The sequence below is a fragment of the Ambystoma mexicanum genome, chromosome 8 (genome assembly GCF_040938575.1).
Source record: "Ambystoma mexicanum isolate Mex_15411 chromosome 8, UKY_AmexF1_1, whole genome shotgun sequence".
Lineage (NCBI taxonomy): Eukaryota > Metazoa > Chordata > Amphibia > Caudata > Ambystomatidae > Ambystoma > Ambystoma mexicanum.
Window position 1 is genome coordinate 899,168,284 of NC_090929.1, and position 21,547 is coordinate 899,189,830.

The following is a 21,547-nucleotide window of genomic DNA, read 5'->3' on the forward strand; positions in this document are numbered from 1 at the left end:
CAAACTTTGCCTAACACTGGCGTCTTCTCGTCTTCCTCTCCGGATGTTGACCTCCAATGGACGACTGTTTTTAGTTCCAGAAATCTTGCTTTTTATGCAAGTTCCCATTATTCACAGCCCTAGGCTGTCAATCACACAGCAGGGTGGCTCTCCTCCAAGACAGCCAGCCAGCCAATTGGAAATGGTTTCAGTCATGCACACCTAGAGACAAAAAGGACAGACGTTTCGGGACCCTCCCTCCCTTCCTGCCTTTTCAGACACACTGGAGCCCGGGCGGGCTTCAGGGCTGAAGCCCGCCAAAGGCAAAACACACAAAGGACTCAAACCTGATGCAGAGTAAAGTCCCAGAAGAAACCAACAAACAAGAAATGGCGCAAAAAGACATGGGCCATTTTAAGAAAATGGTCACCTTTGGGTGTAGCACTGCAGCTGAAGGGTTAGCCTGCAGATACAGGTCACTAGGTAGTAAAAAAGAAACTACTGCCACCAGCCATTCAAGTGAGTTAGTGTAACAAAATGTTACATGAGGAATGTGGTAAAGGAATTACTATGTAGCCCCCCCACATAGGGTGGTGTGTGCTGGATCCATAAAGTTAAGATGACCCCTGTCTTTCCTTACTGTTCTTAGAAACAGTAGTTCATCCAAGAAAATTTAGTTAAACATTAAGAGAAGTCCAAGGGTGCTGTGTGTCAATGCAAAAGCAGATGCCTATGGAGTTTACCTGACTCCATAAAAACAGTTAGGAACATAGAAAATCATAGTCAGGAAAACACAAGAGTGAAAAAAGGTCCGCTCACTCCCGAGTAAAAATGTAAAAGCCCCGAGTCCAGCAAAAGAGCTGGGGGTCTCTAAGGTTAAAGGGAATTGCCACAGAAATGAAAATTCTCCTCAACAGCGCCCGTTGCATAATTTTGCGTCATTTTAGCGGCACCTAGACCAATACAAATAGAAAGGAGAAGCAGAAAGCAGCATTCTATAAAAGGAATGTAAATGTCAAAGACCACCCCCACACACCCACCCTACGGCAAAGGCCGAAGCTTGTTGAGGTCCGGCACCAGCCATCGAGAAAGAAGTTTGTCGAAACTTCAGACGGTAGTCACAAGAGGCTGAAGAGTCATTAGTCTAGATGGATGTCGAAATAGCAAATATGAATCAATGTAAACTAATGTATATCTAGTAGTAGAGATATGAACTCTGCGACAGACAACGATTGTGGAAAAAACACAATCTGAGGGACCTCGACACATGGAGGAGCATGGGTACAATACATGTTACACCACAGGGATAGTATTACAAACAACCCATCAACGTCCCTTTTTGAAGTTTGAAAACAAGAATGCAATACTATGCACCTACCACTAGATGTCAGTCTATGCACAGCATGCGGATCAAAGTAGATCCACAAGCATCACATATAAATGTGTGTGAAGTTCACCACCTGTAATTCTAGTATGGGGTTAGTGACCTTTGGGTTTATAATAACTATTTATATAAAAACTAGTGTCCAAGTGAATTCTTGACTATAGGTATGCCCGGAGGTCTTTGTACTTGCATACAGCCCTTCTCCCTCCAAGACTAGACCTTGCTGTTCAAACACAGGTTTGGCCTGAACTACCCAAAAGGTTCGGTAGCTAAGAATTGGAGCCCTGCACACCCAAGAGCAAGTCTTCTACAGTCCTACGAAAGTTGGACTTTTACTCCATAAACAGTGCTCATCATAGTGGACCGACGGGTGCTGTTTTAGCCAACTCTACCATCGGCTGCTGAAACCAGGATGCTGGGAGAAACTAGAGCCCACACTATTAACTCTGTAAAAGACCCAAATCATTATATACATTTACAGAAACAAAATAAAAAAGAAGGAAAAACATGGGCACATTTGGAAAGTGATAACCATGGTCAGTAATGCAATAGTTCTCAGGACAACCCTCAGAAAAAAATGTTCCTTGTGTGTCAGCTCAATTATTTCACACCGATCCTCCTCATTTGGAACTATGTCAGTAAGCCTGCGTTAAATTTACATAATGCAGCTATCTAAGGCTCTTGCAGGCGACAACGCCACAGAAGATCTTACTTGAAATTAACAATGCACGGTACTTACAGAGATACGGGCTTGGAACTCTGCTGTTGGCACCACCGGGATAGTGCCACCATGTTTCCCAAATTTTCTCTCCAAGCTTTCTTGTACAGACACTAGAGAAGAACATAACAAATGAATGATACATGATAATAAGATACAAGCTGGAATTAAGTACTGCAGCACACAGATTGCTTTTCATACAGTTTGCTTAATCTAGAACTTTTCAAATATCAGGGGAACTCGTGTATACATTTTCCAGGGTACTGAAAAAGTGCAGATGACATCAAGCTACCAACATAGATTTTATTTTAGTTTCCCTGAATAGGTTGGTGAATACACAAATGAAAAAACATTCCTGGTGATTCAGTTCTTGGTGTGTAGCTTCCCACCTTCGCAACTTGTAACTGGCGGCATTGTGCAGCATCTTTGCAGCAAAGAATTCAGAACTCTGGTACAAGGAAAGCCAAGTACTTCCTATGTTTTTTACACCAAGCATTCTGTGCAATAGTACTGGCCTGTACACCCAGGTGAGAGTTGTCCAGAGGAGGGAGAGCCATAGGCTAAGAGGATAAATGACCAATCAGCTAATATTTTGTTACCTCTTCTTCCATGTAGCTACCTCCTTTATAACGTGTTAATACAGATAAACCAAATATTTACTGGAAAGGAGAAGAGCATAGATCAGGCTGCTTCAGGCAAATGGGTCAAAAGAAGCATCTATCCTGGTGGAAGCATCTACAGAATGCATACATGGCCATCATAAAATCAGTTGTTGGAACATGCCTTTGAAAAGCTAGTGAGGAGGCTTTGAATCTGTGTGAATGTGCATTCAGTACCTCAGCAGCAGGAATAACCTGCAAAGTCTAGGGTTTAGAAATGCAAAATAACTGCAGATCATCACTTTGTCTCCTTGAATACAGGTGAAACACCACTGTGGACACCACTGTCAGACAACAAGAAGATTGTCCGACAAAGACTAAGGTCTTGCCCTGTCTAAATCACATATTTACGTCTGCTGGCAATTTATGCAGCCTTGGTTAAAAACTGGCAAGAACATTTCCTTGATTCAGATGAAAATCAGTTAGGATCTTAGGAATGGTGGTTGGGAATGTTATCACCTTAGCAGAATGTACACATATATGCTTACTACAAGACAGTCGGCAACTCACTCACCTGAATGAATGCACTGCAACAAGGAAGGCCATCTTCTAGGAAAGGTGAAGGTTACAGGAAGACATGGGTGCAAAATGCCTCCTCTGTAGGGTATCTAGACCCAAGTTAAAATCCCAAAGGGGTGGGTTTGACACAGATGAAGCAGCGGCCTTAAGGCTTCATTCTGTAAAGAGAAGAAATTCCCCCTCCATCTGTGCTGCCCTTAGTTTGTGCAACCTGAAATAGCTACATTACCGCCAATGCTGGCCAGATAAAGGGCATGGTCTGGACAGCGACGCAGAGCCCAATGACGCAAACTTGAAACAGATCCATAAGCATGAACAACCACAGTATTAGAGCACCAAAGTGGCATAGCTAGCTCATATAAGGTGATTAAATTGACAGTATCAAAACATTTCTCTTGCTATCCAGCGTTTTGTCCACTGTTAACATGGATTTCTAGAATCTGGCCCGGTGGACAGATTTTAGGAGGCCACCCTAGTCCTAGAGAACTGGGGAACTCTGAGGTTAGCCAAAACACAATCAAGGTAAACGTGGAAAACCATCAAGGCAATTCCCAGGAGCGTAGTGTCAGAGGTCCACACAGTGAAGCACACAATTCAGTTTTGACAAGAATGGAAACCTACTCCATTTATTCAAGGCCTTAAACACACTAAAAAATGTAACAAGGAGGCGATATGGTACAATACTCAATAATAAAACCTATACACCAAAGGTTCTTAAAATGTATTCAATGACCTAAATCAGCAGAGGGAGTAAGTAAAATGATGCAGTATGGAACAAATTCCAAACATCAGCATTCTACTCCAATCCCTAAAAGGTGTTTTCCTGCCTAGTGAAGGTCCGCTTTTGTAAAACAAACGTTTACCTTCATTCAATCTGTTTGGACAGCACTGCGAGCCGACGGTAGCTCTTGCTGTGTCCTTCTCGCTTCCTGGAGGAGGCGGAGCTTGTCGAGGCCACGTGACCCCTTATCAACATTTATTGACTGACCAACCACCCTTGCGGCGTTAAGCCCGCAGCGGGGACAAAGGCGCGGCACTTACAGTACTGTTTGTCTGCTGTTTGGTTCTGGGAGGCACCGGGTTACGCTGGAGACCCTGTGCGTAATCTTGATACAGTGGCAAGTTTCTGCCTATACTACAACTCTCGTGCAAGATTCCTGCAATTTTGGTGTATTAGCCTACTAAGTAGGACACCGGGAGACTGGAGGAGCTCTTTTGATCCCAGGTATCGTCCTACAATTACTGCTATTTTAGGTTTCAACCTTGTATGGTTGCTACTTGGGACTTTTAATGTTTATCTAAACTCCTAAAGGAGGGAACACTCTTGGGTAATTGCTCTGTTTAGTTGGACACTGGGGAGGAGAGACGGACTAAGGCTACTCCTCAAGCCATCTGGCGTTCCCAAGGCAGTGCAAATATTATATATATTTTTTAATTCATGCTATATTGAACTTTATATTTGCTGAATGTCGTATATATTTTATTGATATTGTTTTCTCTCGGCCCTTTTTTTTTGTATTTTTTTTTATTTATTCGTACACAGGGGTTGCGAGTCTTATCCCCCTAGTTATTCATGGTCTTATTTGCAATTTTTACATTGGTGTATTCTTTGACACCTATTCTTTCATTATTAGGCTGTGTTTATTTTTGGAAATTTAAGATTTTTCTTTTCTGCATCTATATTCTAGAGGCTGCGAGATGTACTCTCCTCTTATTTTTAGGGAGTGGTTCGATATAATTAATTCACTTGAATATGCCGGCACTTAGAAGCGGGTTTGAAACTGTTGAGAGTGAAGAGTATAAGGTAGTAGAAGTTCAGCTGGGCTCTCCGATACAGTGCAAGGTGCCTTTTGATATAGATCACATGGAAAATAATGTTGCCTCTAATATATCTGCTGAGGTAAATGAAGGTGGGCCAAATCACACAACTGAGGTGAGTGTGGAGGGACCACCCATCATTAATTTAACAGCTCTGAAGGCACAAACGCTTATTGGGGAAAATCTAGATACAGAGGCACTTGGGGGTAATAGGGACAAGCTGGATTGAACTTGCGGATGAAGAATGTCTTCAACAAAGTCTACTTGCTACTAAAAGGGTGGTTCGTTTTCATGCATCTACCCCACTTCAGAAGGCTGCTTTAAGTGAAAAAATGAAAGCTAGGGAAATTCATGGCCCAGACTTAAGGCGTAATATGATAGAAAACAACAAGGGTAAATACCCTTTTGGTACAAACTATTCCATTCATATTTTACCAGCAGTGTTTATCTTTGGAAAGGTTAACAGGATAAGCTACAATGTGCTATTAGCCCTACCAAGTCTAAATATGCTAGTTGGGGAGAACAATTTAAAGGGACCCAAATTCCTCTCCATCATAATCTTAATCAACCTATCGGGGGTGGTGACTTGGACGATTCCTTTTTGCTTATGGCAGATGCTACGGGGGACTTGCTTAAAGAAATTGATTAAGAGATACGGACGGGGAGATCTCTAAGGGTAAGGGGGTGAGGAGCCTATATGAGGGGGCACAGAGTGGTGCACTCTCAAACTAGAGATATTATCATGTTGGGGAAACAACAAGAGGGTAAGCAACAAACCCACACCACACCAGTATTAGAGGCCCCTAAGATTCTTATACATGGGAAGATTGCCTTTACTCAAACGGATAGGGATGGTTATAACCGACCAGAAACAGTGGATAGTTCAACCGAACCCGATCAGGCAATATTGGAAATTCGCACTCTAGGCAAGGACAAACAGGAAAAATCTTGCTCGGGTAGGGAGGATAGAGGAGATCATCTTCTACCCCTCCTATCTAACCTACATATTAGTTTAAATTTGGCTCTGAAAACCATGGGTGAATCCCAAGAGATGCTCTGTGGTTCTACGGTAGGCCAACAAGCTGCCTTTAATCAATTAGTTACACGGTTGGCATTTTTTGGAGGGCCTTGTGGAGGGTAAGACCTATAACGATCAGAATATTAAAAAGCAGAATCAATATGATAGAGAGGAACAAGGCATTAGGTTAACAACGATGGATGCTAACATTACCACTCTGTTGGAAGTTATGCTTTCAGGGGATCGCCCTAGCTGGTCAGATAGAGGGATAGCGGACCACGAATTCCCAAGTCAAGGAGATAAAAAAAAAGTCACAGAATAATAAATATGGAAATGAATTAAGGTGTCCCGACAGTCCATCTGTTCTTTTGGATGCCATTGCGACAGCAACAGGGGGGCATACTCAAGAACAGGACATGGACATTTCCAGTGCCCAGGAGCACGATAGGGAAATATCTAAGGAGGTGGAATGTCTGAATATTAGCAGTGAGGCTGCAATAATCATCCAACAAACTCCACCTAAAAAGGGGCAAAAATGTAAACAAAAAAAAACATATGGAGAAAAAACGAGCAGACCCAGTATCGGAAACGGGTAGATCGACGGAGCCTGATGAAGTATGCCCTGCCAATACTTCTAACTATGACATTAATGAGGTACCCCAATCTCCTGTGTATAGATGTAAAAAAACAAAAAAACAGGTTAGGATGCTCAAAAAACTAAAAATATGCCTAATACTAAAATTAAAGGCAGAAATTCCAATCTTAAAGCAATTAGGAATATTCCCGTCCAAGAAGAGTTTGAGGATAGTGGGGCAGCCAATGGCCCTAAGAGGGAAGAGGGGCAGGTGCGGGGGGAGGCCATTAACAAAGGCTCTTTAGCTAGGGGAGAAAAAAATATGAACCCCAATACCCAAGAGGGTAATTTATTGAGAATTGGTTAAGATCGCCCCCAAACTAAACAAACTAAGATGACAGCCTTTGGAAAAATAACTAGCACTAAACATGCTAGAACATCTATAGGCACACAACAAATCAATCCCCTCCCCATTGCCCAAGTAATGGCCCTGGTAGCATATTCCAATACTCCCTCTTTTAATGGGCCGATTGCCGTGGTTGAGAGGGGGAGTGGTTCTACTCTTAAGAATATGGGGGAAAGCCCATTAGACACGCAGGCCTCTAAAATCCAGGATACTCAAGGAAACGCATTGGTAAAACCTTTTTTGGATAACACAAAGATGCAGTCTATTTCGGTACAGCCCCATCAAAGATCCATACAGGGAACATATTGGGTTGGATTAATAATAAAACAGATTCTCAAGCTAGTCTAAATAGAACACATCTCTTAAATTTGTTTAAAAAAATTCCTTTATTGCAGGCTATAACAACCGACGACAGACGCCATTTCTTTACCTAATCATAATAATCATCGAATGGTAAGTTGCTTTCACTCGGTGATGGTGGCAGATATGGTGCGTACCCAAGAAAAAAACCTTAATTCTCTGGGTTATGGTCTGTTTACATTAGTGGACGATCAAGAGGCCGATCATTTCCTTCAATATAAGGAACCGATTAACATCCAAACGGAACAAATTCCACAATTGGGTACTAAAAAATTACAAAACTCAGATCCAGCATTGGCTCCAATTTCTAGCCTTCTTAATAGTGGTCAGGATTGGTCATGGTTGCAATCAGCGCTTAAAACTTTAGAGACCCTTAGACAAGGCAATGGGTGCTCCTAACAGTTTTAATATCGAGGTTATTTCCTGGAACTCATGCGGGGGATCACATTTCAATACATTTTTGACTAAAGGTGAAAGTTACACCTGCCCCCGTATTTATTTTTTCCAGGAAACCATGATTCTTACCGATACGTTTATAGATGGCTTCTATACCTTCTCATTAGCATTGAGGGGGGTAGCAGGGAGGCCTAGTGGCGGTTTGACTTTTGCGGTTGATCGTAATCTGGGCTTTCATGGTAGTGTGATTTTTACGAGTGAATGGCTTCTGGGTATTGTCTTATCGTCAGAGAATAATATAGATCCTATCCTCCTGTTGAATTATACTGGAATCCTCTAAAGGTGACCCTTGATATAGAGGAGGAATCCCTTGGAGAAATTCTGGGAGGTTGGTTTGAGAAGGGTTTTGGAAATCGCATTATCATGGGAGGAGATTTTAACTCATCCTGTGCTGAGGGTTCTATGCTGAATGAAAGAGGGGTTACCCCAAAACTGCTCCAGCCTAATCGTGAGAGGTATATGGTGGGATAAATTCCTTGAACATTGGGATTTGGGGCTCTTAGACCATGACTCGGACTGGAACTTACCCAAATATACCTGGAAAAGGGGAAGTAATAGTTCGAGAATTTATTTTTTCTATGTATCCAATAGTTGGAAAATGGACACTTATGGAGGTAGAGTTGGGCGATCATATACCTCTACTCTTCTCTCTAACACTTCCATGTCCAGGTATCCACATCAATCCTGGGTTTATGGGCTTGGAGGCGGCAAATAACCAGAGATTGATCGTATGGAACAAGAAAACGATTATGAAATTTAATACCTTGATCTTGGAGAACCCGACCTTAGCGTTGCTTCGAATTAGTAGGGAAGAGGATCCCTCACTGGGGGGGGGGGGGGGAAATCACATTACAATATTATGTTGTCATGTGCATACAAAATTAGTAGGCCAGGTGATATGGAGGTGGCGAAACCTAGGGGGAGAGTTGGAGACTCCAGAATCCAAAGACCCAAGCGCATTAAATTCAGATCTAAGGATTCTGAAGAAATTACCCATCTCTTTTGCTGAATTGCAGTTTAGGAAGAAAAAAAAAATCATGAAACACAAAAATTTGATTATGTCTCTGAAATGTGATCAATATCTTGCAGACCATCAACTGATGATGTACAACCTTTGTAAGGGCAGAGATGTTAAATTTTGGGCTACTGTCAATAACACACTCACTCCGGTAAAAGAAAGACTTGATTGCCCTATCCAAGCAGAGGCTTGGTGCTCTTACTACAAGAAAAAGTTTGAATTGACTCTTGCCTTCTCTAGGGAACAGAGATATGGATTTAGGTCCTCCAGTGGTGGGCGATTGCTCTTGGGATTTTGAGGATATCATTTGGGCCATTAATAAACTCAAACCATCTAGAGCGCCGGGCCCTGGCGGCATAACTCCATTCGTCATCAAGGCGGCACCTGAAATGTGGGCAGAACTGCTTAAACCCATATTTGACGATATCTTTAAAAATCACATCATCCCCAAATCTCGGGCTCAACGTATTACTGTACCTATATTTAAAAAAGGTGATGTCCTCAATCCCCAGAACTATAGACCCATAGCACTTTTAGATGCAGCTAGTAAGGTCTTCGGTATTCTACTTTTAAGAGATCTTAATAAAGTGATTAGGAGGAATGCTTGCTTTAGCAAATTTCAGGTTGGCTTTAGCGAGGGTTTGGGAACCGACCTGAATGGGAATATTTTGGCCCATTTAAGAGATACGGTCCATCAATCCAACATGGGTGAAATTTTTATGGCATCCTTAGACCTTTCCAATGCCTTTGACGGGGTTATCAGAGCGAGATTGTGGACTAAAATGTTAGCAATTAATTTCCCTCAAAAGATTGTCCAACTCTTGGCTCTGTTGCATAGGAATACCTCGGTCAGGGTTCGTTTGACACAGGAAGGTACTCTCTGAGGCCATTGACACTAAGATTGGGGTCAAGCAGGGCTGTTCACTCGCACCCACGCTCTTCAACCTATACGTAAGCGATGTGGAGGACATGTGGCAGGGCCCTTCCATTACGCCGGTTAGGTTGGGGAGTTTGGCTATTGAGTGGATGGCCTTTGCCGATGATTTTATTCTTTTTGACCGCACTCCACGTGGTCTCCGTAGAAAGATGGATATTTTTTATCAGTATGCGATGGAGAACAATCTCTCCCCCAATGCTTCCAAATCCTGAACGTTTGTGGTCACCAAGAAAAGAACCATTAAATCTTACAGTTGGAAGATGGGAGAGGATCAGGTGGAACAGGTCCAGGCTATAACATATCTAGGCTATAATTTTACTAACAGATCTAGCCTGAAGATGTGGAAATTGAGCCTGGAAGAGAAAAGCGTCTAAATTAAAGATTCAAATGAAATTCTTGAAGGTTAGGGTATGTAAATGTTTGCTCTTACCTATAAGGCGTTTCTATCTTGCAAAATGTGAGCCGGTTCTTTTGTATGGTTTGGACATTTGTACCCATGATATGAGCTCATGCTTGAATGTGGTTCAGGGGAAAATGTGGAAAGAACTACTTGGCCTATCTATGGCAGTCCCCAATGCCATTATCCGCCATGAGTTATGTCTTATCTCACTCAAAGCAAGATATCTGTGGAGGCAATTATCCTTGTTTAGAAAGATGAATGATCCACCTGTAAACACCCTATATGAATTGTTAAATAAGGTTGTTTAATCCGGGTCAGTTATATCTATTAAAAGGTTCAGTGATAATATGAATTTTCTATTACATACTCTAGGTATTTACCTAGAAGGCCTGGTACAACGACCTGGACTAGTTAAGACTTTTATTCAAGGTGGATTGGGTTGATACAGTAAATGGGGTGGAGTCTTACTCCTCTTATAAGGAGTATGCAAATTTTGGACACGCAAGGGAATGCATTCCCCTTTATTTACAAAGATTCCCTTGTCATAGGGCGAGATTAATATTTATGCGCTTTAGACTCAATCAAATGCCGACTCTAGAAAGGATATGGCACTGGGGACAAAGAAAAGGTACTTAATCACAAATTGGTTTCATATGTCGTTTCTGTGGAGAAACCAGAATGCTAGAAACGCTTAAGCACCTTGTACTAACCTGTACCCATTTTGAGTCTAAACGTGCACTCTATCTTAAAGATAGATTTAACAGGGATCTTGAAATGTCTATCCACTTGTTTTGGAGCCGCTGTATGTGGGGTGTAAATAATTTCCTTAATTCTAGCATTGAATTTATTGCTTCAAAATATAATGGAGGAACTGGAAAAAAGGAATGCAATATGCAATGTTTCTATAGTGGAAAAAAAAATACTATTTAAGGGCTGGAATAGGTATTTTATGAAGATGTTTTTGACTGTGGAATTTTATATGCCGTCTTATAAAAATGAATTGTATATTTTTTATAGTGTGTAAAATGTTGTATAAGGTTTCATGTAAACTAACAATGCAACAATTTAAAAAAAAAAAAGGAATGAGCCTTGTGCCCGTTAGGGCGATCATCATTATGCTTCATCCACTCTCCTATTGAAAACCCCAGCACTTTTTGCTGGAATTCTGTACCTTTCTTTAATCCTGAATGAGTGGAGTCTTTTTCCACTCATTCATTCCTATGGGCATGGTCTTTTGGAACTATTTGTATTCTACCCGTCCTATGGAGTCTATATGTCCTCCATAACTATCTGTTCTTTAATATTGCAGCACACAGCTCCTTATGGGCAGTGTTGCTGGGGACCCTTGGGTAAATTCCTTTGATATTCTTTCGTATATCTTTGTAACTACAGTTCTTAAGGAGATACCTAGTATCTCTCCAAAAGCTTAGTCTGAGAGATTGGCAAACCACCTTATGTGGAGTGCCAAAGGGATTCTTAGTATCCCCCCTCGCTCTGCTCCGGTCACTTATGTCACAGAGACAATCTTCTAGTTATGACTGTTAGTGGACGTGCCCTACCAACTACTGTGTGATTTTTCCACCGCAGGCTATGTCCACAGCCCCGGTTAAACACAATAGGGGCAGCTGAGTACCAACTCAGAGGCTCCCTTGTTTTTTCACCATTACTAGCTTGGTTGTTCTTTGGAAGCCCTTCTAACATTCAGGGGGTAGGGGGGAGGCGGCCTGTGTGCATTTTGGCTTTGGCAGGAACCCTTGGGTGTCCCCACCTAGGCTCCAGAGTGTCTGGGTGGGCAAGAAGTAGGAGAGGCGTTTTCCAACCTCCTGTCCTTTGTCTGCCAGAGTGCCTGAATGGGACCAGCTCCGACTGGGGGTCTGGCTGTCCTCATTGGACAGCCAAACACCCCTCACTTAAACTGCTGAGGAAGATTGCAGATGAGCGAGTGCTGGAACTGTATAAAAGGTGAGGCTCCTGGAGTAAAAAGCAAGTCGAACACTGGAAGCTCAAGTAACCAGAGAGGAAGATGACCAGAGACGCCTTCAGACCCTTTACAATACCGTGAAGCAACCACTGCTGTCCTGACCCAGTCTTCTTTGCGACAGAGGAACTCCAAACAGGAAGACTCCTGCCCTTTGACTGTTGGGAACAAACAGTCCCAAGACTAACTGATTTGAGCCATCTCCTGAGGTCCTGCGAGTAGCCTGAACTGCGAAACCCAAATACCAGGTGACCTGCTGCCCATTTCAAGTGCAATGTCGTGGAAAGGCCGAATTCGTCCAAATCATTGCTGAGCCCTCAAGAATACTCCAAAGATCCCCCTCAGCAGAGTATGGGACTGTAAGAAGCGAATATTGAACAGGTGAATCGCATCCTTCGATGGTTGAAGAGGGAGTGCCAAGTATCATTCGCACTCCAGCCACCCACTTTGAAGTACCAGGAACGTTCACGACAAAATATGTGACATGGAGAACAGATTAATCAGCAGAGAGCCGCAGTTGGGCTCTGCCCAGTGCCAATCAGAAAAACAGCACCTATTGAAGTACCGACACCTTAGAAAACATGGACAGTAAAGTACCCACTGAGAAAACCATACCTACAAGCGAGACAAAATGACGGTTGTCAGAATGTGGTACCCGAAGAAGCCCAGAAGATACTAAAGGAAGATGAATGGTGACGTCATAGGAAATCGGAATTACGTGCATATAGAAGATATAACGACCTGAGAATAATAAGGAGACGAAATACCATGGATAAGTGACATCTTGAACCCGAGATAAAGAAACATGCCACTAACAAGATTAAGATAGTCAGTTTAAACGTGTACATATGCAAAGTAACTAAGAAGGAAAGAAATCGTGAAGCTTGCTTATGCAGTAGTGAAATAGATTGCAGCAAGCGCCACCTATACATACATCTACCTCAAGAAGCACTTTGAATAAGTATACTTATACTACGCACATGAGCAGGATTGAAAAGAGGTTACTAAAAAGGTCTCAAGATGATTGTGCTGCAGCAAAGAAATCGATAATTAAGACGGAGAGAAACCCAGCTGAAGGTAACCATGCCAAGACTGGAATAGGCCAACAGTTGATACAATTAAAGTGAAAAAGAACAGAATATCCTGTTCAGAAAGGTCAAAATAAGCCACAGATGGCAGAATGGCAAAAGTAAATCAAACACACAAAATTGCATGAAGAAGGCCGATTTCACGGTGTCTGAATCGCGTGGCCAGGCAGGCAGAAGAGGAGACTTTCACACCTACGCTTGGATCCTCGCCATACCCATACTCAACTTTCCAAGACCAAGAAGCAGACTCAAGGCCAAACAGCAAGGAACTATTTGACACATGACCACTGAGGTGATGATTGTAACATAATTGAAGGAAGGCTGGGGTGCAGACTAACTCCCTGCACCTGGCTGGCGATTCTACAGTGCAAGTGGAAAAGTATGAGTGGGGTTGATGCCAACCCAATCATAGTGGACCAAGCAATCCTGGGTCCTATAGTTCTTGGAAGCAATGAAACATCGTACTTTTAGTGACGTTTACAGTAGCCATTTTAAACGAAGGGCTTAGTTGGCCCACCTGGCACGGATTATCCAATCCCCTCTACCCGTTACCATATACAGATATAGTACCTATATTGAAGTTACCTTCCCAGAACCAATCATGTTGCATGTTAAAGTTTTAAGAATTACATGTCAGGGATGACGACTTTTTGGTATAAATGTTATGTTTCTTCTGAAATTAATCGAAGTTGAAGCGAGAAGGAAGATCGAGCGGAAGCTGATGTTCATTGAACTCTCCGTTTTTTTGTACTCGTCATTAAACGGACTCCCTTTGACAAACCATTGAGTTGTCATTATTTGGTGCAAGAGTATGAATCTGCATCCCCATATATCTCGAGGGTGCTGCTGCTCATCTTAAAGGGCTGTTAGGAAACCCCCAAGCCTAGGGGCCGGCTGGGGTCCGTTCGGCTTATGGTGCTGCAGAAAAGGCGCCAAAACCACTGTTGGGGAGAATTCTCAGAAATGTGCCAATTCCTCTCTACTTTAGAGACCCTGAGCAACTTTTCTGGATTTTAGGACTTTACATTTTTAACCTGAAGAGAGCAAGACCCTTTTTCCCCACTCTCATGTATTTTAATGTGATTTTTGAACACTTTCCTTTGGATATGGAGTCTGACAAACTCCATAGGCATCATCTTTTACATTGTGTCACACAGCACCTTCAGTGCAGTGGCACCGGGAAGTCTTTCAGATTTCCTAAAGGTTTAAATACCTTGTCTGGGATAAACTACTGTTTCCAAAAGCAGTAAAGTGAAATTGACTTTACTTACATTCGTAACTTTCTAGACCCAGCACACACTAGCTTACAATTGGGTGCTGGAGGGGTTACTTGGTATCCCCTTTGTCTAGCCTCATGTAACAATTTTATGTTCCCCTTTCCTCGATGACTGGCTGGTGGCAGTGGTTTACTTTTAACTACCATGGTGTGCTTTTACAGCGGGTTGCATTCGCAGCTGCAGTAAAGCACCGAAGGGTGCAATTTGTGTCAAAATGGCCCCAGTCTTCTTTTTTAGCCATTTCTTTGTGGCAAGGTCCTTCTTGAGATTTACTCTGCACACCAAACCAGGTCTGGTCCCTTTGTTAGTTTTGTCTTTGGTGGGATTCACGAGTGAAGCCTGCCTCTCCAGGGTGTCTGGCGGGGGCAGCAAGCGAGGGAGGTGCCCAAAACTCCATGTGCTTAGTCTCCTAGGAGACAGGAATGCACTCTTAGGTGATTGGCCAGCTGGCTGTCGGGCAAGGACAGCCACCCCGCTGTGCGACTGACAATAGCAATACCGTGGTCCCTGGCTGTCGAGATGGGCTTTCCTTGCTTCTGGGGTCCCGCAATCTATGGAGGGGGCTCAGGCTCAGTCAGTTCTGCTTCCTGGGAGTCTGGAGGATGTTCCTGGAGCTTTTGGCCAGCTTAAAAGCAACGTACATAATCTGGTGTTCCTCTTCCTGGAGTTTCGGTTTCCAACAGCAACTCTGTGGAAAGTCAACCAGCTCCGAGAGAATGTCCAGGTGGCTTACTTTGGAGTCGATTGGTCCCACCAACTCAAAGGGAGAAGTCATCCTTGCAGGGGCTTTGTTGATGCGAACTTGGAGTTTAAAGCACAGCAGCAGGGCTTTCCCAGGCAAACCAACGGTTTAGGAGTTGCAACAAGCGTCCTCTTCAAATTCTTCAGTTCCTTCGTCCAGTGGTAGGCTGCCTTTCAAGTCAAAAGCCTCGCCTTTTATTCAGTTCTCTCCCATTCATTCCAGCCTAGCTGTCAATCACCCAGCAGGGTGGCTGTCATTGCCGGACAGGCAGCTGGCCAATCACCACAGAGTGCATTTGGGTCTCCTAGGAGACTAAGCACAGGGAGTTTCAGGCATCTTCCTCACTTCCTGCCCACACCAGACACCCTGGAGGCAGAGGCGGGCTTCACTCGTGAATCCCACCAAAGGCGAATCGAACAAAGGGACCAAACCTGGTTTGGCGCACAGAGTAAATCTCAAGGAGGACCTTTCCACAAAGAAATGGCGAAAAAAGAAGACTAAGGCCATTTTGACAAAAATGGCACCCTTGGGTGCTTTACTGCAGCTGCGAACGCAGCCCGCGGCAAATGCACACCACGGTAGTTAAAAGTAAACCAGTGCCACCAGCCATTCAGTGAGGGAAGGGTAACATAAAATTGTCACATGAGAAGCTAGAAAAAGGGGATACTGGGTAACCCCTCCAGCATCCTATTGTAAGCTAGTGTGTGCTGGGTCTAGAAAGTTGCATATGCAAGTACAGTCAATTTCACTTTACTGCTCTGGGAAAAAGTAGTTTATCCCAGAGAGATATTTAAACCTTTGGGAAATCCGAAAGACTTCCCTGTGCCACTGCACTAAAGGTGCTGTGTGACAATGTAAAAGATGATGCCTAAGGAGTTTGTCAGACTCCACAACCAAAAGAAACAGTTCAAAATCACATTAAAATACATGAGAGAGCGGGGAAAAGGGTCTTGCTCACTCCAGGTAAAAAATGAAAGTCCTCAAAATCCAGCAAAGTTGCTGGGGGTCTCTCAGGTAAAAAGGAATTCGCACATTTCTGAGAATTCTCCCCAACATCTGGCAAGAGTGGATCCAAGAATGTGGCCCCATTGGTGCCTCTCCATTGTGGGAACACCTTTTGAGAGGGTTTGGATTGACCTTGTTGGGCCTATTGAACACTTCCACAGGCAACGGATTCATCCTCGTTGCAGTGGACCATGCCACTAGGGATCCTAAGGCAACCCCAATCAGTACCGTCACTGCTCAGGCAGTTGCCAAGGCCCTACTGGGTATCTTTAACATAGTAGCATTTTCCAAAGAGGTGATCTAGACCAACTGTATGTCCGACTACACGCAAGTCACGTGGAAAACCCGTTGAGTAACCTACAAGTTCTCAACAGCTTACCATCCCCAAACCAATGGATTGGTAGAGAGGTTTAACTGAATTTTGAAGCAACTGATGGGAGCTTTAGAAGAACCCCTCCTCAGAAAGTGGACCCTTCTACCGCCATGCCTTCTTTATGCTTATAGAAAAGAACCTCAAGCCGGAGTAGGCTTCAGCCCCTCTGAGCTTCTTTATGGACATCAAGTCAGAAGCCCTTTGAATCTGATAAAGGAAGGACTGAAGGATTCTCCACTTTCCAAGCCCATGAACATTACCGACTATGTGCTAGGGCTGAGAAAACAGATGACAAATGATGTTTGAAGCTACAGAAAACCCAAAAGCTTGTGAAGCCCAGTTGAAGCACTGGTATAACTAGCAGGCTAACATGGTGGAGTTTACTCCAGACCAGCAGATTGTGATGGTCCCAATGAGGCCCAGAGCCTTTATTTATTTTTTCATTTACAAAGCGCACTAAACTCATAGGCATAAAGGCGCTAGTTACAAGCGTTGCAACATAAGAGGACAACTAGAGCAGTTAATTCAGCAATGTAAAGGTTTCTTTAAGACAAGAGTTCTGCAAGAGTTGCATCATGATCGAATAGCAAAGTCTTGTGGTGCTTGCGGAAGACCCCATACGATTGTTCCCATCTTCGGGCCAACCGTAGGGCATTCCAGTTCTTACTGGCTATGACTGGGAAGCTCCCCCTCGACCCCATCCCCAATCTTTTTAGTCTAAATCTAGGGGTGATAAGGCGATGTGAGGTATGGGTGGGTCTCTGCAAATTTGCTTTATAAATGTATGCAAGAGGCATCCTGGGGCGGGGCTAGAAGATGAGTGGACTGGACCTTTCAAAGTTGTAGGCAAACTTGGAGAGGTTAATTGTTTGGTGGATTTAGGCAACCCATAGGAGGCCCTAGGATCTTTAATACTAACCATTTGAAGGCTTATGTCCCCAGGGCAGAGATCAGTGGTTTGCTCCTAGCCTCTGACCAAGAACAGATCGAAATTTATGCCCGATTTTCTGCATGGATACCCTTCAGATGGCACAGTAGAAGGAGTACAACTATCTTCTAATCCGACACTGGAACCGCAGAGGGAGTGCTCTGTTAAGTCAGTTTGCCCCCATGTTCTCTACTACACCAGGCCTGACTACTTGGAGCCATGACATTGACACTGGTGATAGTGTCCCTGTAAAAAGCACTGTATACAGGATGTCGGATACTGTGAGAAATCACAAAGAGGTCAACAAGTTGCTTGACCTTGGGGTGATTGAACACTAGCCCAATGGTGCTGGCATCCATGTCAGAAACTAAGTAGCTTAGATTCTGTGTTGACTATAGGGCCTTGAATGCAGTCACCAAGACAGATGCCCATCCTTTGCCCAGAATGGATGAGCCAGTGGATAAACTGGGATCAGCCAGATTCCTCAGCACATGTGATAGGACTTCAGGCTATTGGCAAATAGCTGACAGACCATGCCGAGGAGAAGACAGCATTTTCTACCCGAGAAGGCCTTCATCAATATAAGGCAATGCCTTTTGGACTGAAGAATGCATTAGCCACCTTCCAAAGATTGATGAATTATGTCCTGATTGGCTTAAGAACTTCTGCATGGTATAGCAGTGGTCAGCCCAACATGGGAAGAACGCCTTTCAAATCTGAGACAGGCTCTTCAACAGGCCAACCTGGCCATCAAAGCAAGCAACAAGTTGGTCAGAGCTCAGTGGTCTACCTTGGGCATGAGGTAGGAGGGGGCGAATCAAGCCCTTGCCCAGCAAAGTACAGGCTGTAGAGGACTGGAAAAGTCCCACTACTCCAACCCAAGTGAGCCTGCTTATGACTCTGTGTGTACTACAGAAACCTTATTGCAGACTATGAGACTATAGCAGCACCACTGACAGCCATTTCCCCTCCAAAGTACCCCAAGAAGGTGAAATGTACTTGGGAGTGTCAAAGCCTTTCAAGGGCTAAAAGATACCTTGGCCAAGCTCCAGTCTTGAGAGTTCCAGACTACTCACAGCCCTTCCTTGTGCAGACAGATGCATCAAATACAGGAATTGGGGCAGTCTTTAAGTCAGATGGGTGACAAAGGCAGGGAGCACCCTATTTGTTTTATCAGCAAAAATTACAAAGAGCGATGAGGTGGGCAACACTTGATGTTTTGCCATTGTGTGGTCTCTGAAGAAGTTTAGACCATACTTGTATGGATCACTTTTCAAGATTCAGACAGACCACAGCCTCTTAAATGGCTGATGAACATGAAGGGGGAAAATCCTAAACGGCCCAGGTGGTCAATAAGCCTCCAGGGGTTTGACTTCACCATAAAGCATAGGTCAGGGTCACACCATAAGAATGCTGATGGACTCTCCAGAAATTATGATCGACTGGAACAAGAGATCCATCCAGGAGTAGATTAGATCCTCCTGTCCCTTAGTCTGGGGGAGAGTGTTAGGGTAGATTTCGCTCTCTGAAATACCCACTCCTTGTGAGTGCCCCAGTACTTTGATGGACACCTGACTTTGCTAATTTTCCTGCGCTAGTGTTTTTTCCACACTCGCCTCTCTTTTTACTCCATCGTGGTAACCTTTTTACCCTCTTTTTGAAGTTATGCTTTCCTCCAACTTTTAGGCATCTGATTTTAACTAAAGCAACACACAGCACATGATGTGTTGTGATGAGAATCCCCTAAAGTTCTTGCATCGTTTGTCTTTCCCTGACTAAATCTTGCAGTTAGCAGGGCATGGGGTTACTTTTTATCCTAACTGTTATGCACACACCACCTTATGTGGGGTTATGAGAGGATTCAGTACTCTTTAGGGAGTATCGGGTGACATTTATAATAAAGCCAGTTTTAGGCACAGGACATCCACAGCTAAAATGAAAGCAAACAAAAACCTAATTGCAACCCTAAACAACCTGCCAAACTTCAATCTTTGGTTATGGATAAAGTCAGCAAGAAGGGTAGACAGCGGTTACATTTCGTAGTCTTTCTTCACACAAAGGAATCATTCAACTGGTAGGACTTAAGTGAGGCTGAAGCCAATTATCCCCAGGCCAGTGATTGTTCAATCAGGTTTACACAAATTGTGCAGCACAGATTGCACCTTTCTTCCAATTATAAAATGACCTACTCCAGACATAGGTGGAATCTCCCAATTTCCAAAACTTGATAAGCTAGCTCACAGGGGAGCATCTGTTCTTCCGCGGTTAAGCTCAGGGCTCTGACTGGCAATCAGTTAACTGATTTATGCAAAATTAGTGCATGGGCTAGTACCATTCATAACATTTATGTGCCTCTCTTTTCTGGGAGGATTTCAGCCTAGACAATTCTTATCTCGTGATGTGAATCAGTGGATAGCCAGAATACCTTTCAAAGTAAAGCTGTACTTAACCTAAAGATCTTACCATCATAAGAGTAATTTCTGAGAAAAGAAACACATTTATGCAGTCCCACTTTTTAGACAAATACCTGTGGTTTGAAGCCCATCATATTAAGCATGGTATTTCAGGCAACCATTCCTTACAAGAAAGCCAAAAGGACGTACTTAACAAGTGGTAGTTGGAATCCCTTTCATATTTGAAAGTCAGGCGGCCATAGCTAACATGGTTCAGGTTTTTCAGCCACTCAAAGTAAGACACTGTCACACCACCAGCATTCAAGTAAAGATCCTAGACATCGGAAAAAAAGAAAATAAAGACTTGTTAATAGTCAAATAAATGTATTAAGACAAAATATAATCATCTTTATAATTTCAGAGCATTACATCCTTTGCACAGTAGTTCTAGAAATGCAATAAATATTGGTTCTTCGCAATTACATCAACAAATCACTGAGCAGCAATTTACTTTTGTGCAATTACCCAGTGGCATTCGATTTTAATTCTTTTAATAGGGGACTCCCACCTCCAGTTACCCACTTCCTCTGTACTCAGAACCCGTCAACATACACCTGACTATTATACTACCATGATGTTACTACAGCAAGTTACTTACCCCTGATAACGTTCTTTCAACTGGATGTTCCTCCCACATATTCCTCTTTGATATTTGATAGAGTTTCGGTAAAAAATAATTCATCAGAGGGCGCTGTGCGTCGATGCAGTCGCCCCGATGTCCCTAGAGGGCCTCCGTCTTGAGTATGTCATCGAAGCCATGCATAGCACCAGCAGCACCCGTTGGCTTAAGTTTGGTTTCTTTTTCTTGCAGTAGAAATAACCCCACATAACCACAGGAATGGCCGTTCTCAACTATGAAGGAGCGAAAGCTGCAATAGCATGGGAAATTCTTTTGTGGGGTAGGTTGGGAGGGCAATTAAGAATACGTGGGAGAAACACCCAGTCGAAAGAACGTTACCCGGCGTAAGTAACATGTTCTCCGAATGAATTATGTCCTCCCACGAATGCCTCATTGCCCTTTGACAGACAAAGCAGTATTAGATTTGGCGGAGGGAGTAATAATTTTAGTTTAAAGAAAAAATGTTTTCATGAACCGAACGCAGGACTGCATTGCCAAAGCTCCCATCCTAACCGAGGGAAGACTCCAGGCAGTAATGTGTTGTGAATGTGTGAATAGTAGGCCACGTTGCTGCCACAGATACTTTAATCGGTACACCCCTATGCAGGGCTGTATAGGTAGCCATGCCCCTCGTGGAACGAGCTCTTAATCCTTCAGGAGGATCCTTACCCGTCAGTCCAACATTCTGAAATTGCAAGAATGATCCAACTGTATAAGGTCCGTTTCATAACAGCCTGACCCAGTGTGTGGCCTGTATAGACAATGAAAAGCTGATTACTAATGCTCATCCCCAAGAACACCATAGACTCAACACTTCTTGAACCCGGTCTTTGGGGTA

At 43.5% G+C, this 21,547-nt stretch overlaps 1 protein-coding gene across 1 annotated transcript in view; it reads right to left on the bottom strand.

Moving 5' to 3' along the window:
* Window positions 1–21,547, bottom strand: part of GLUD1 (glutamate dehydrogenase 1) — a 501,976-nt gene that overhangs the window by 80,198 nt on the left and 400,231 nt on the right. The window contains exons 10-11 of the mRNA XM_069610788.1: window positions 20,241–20,364; window positions 2,103–2,194 (exon numbers count right to left, since the gene is read on the bottom strand). Coding sequence (XP_069466889.1) covers window positions 2,103–2,194; window positions 20,241–20,364 — 216 coding nt within the window. The remainder of the gene's footprint in view (window positions 1–2,102; window positions 2,195–20,240; window positions 20,365–21,547) is intronic.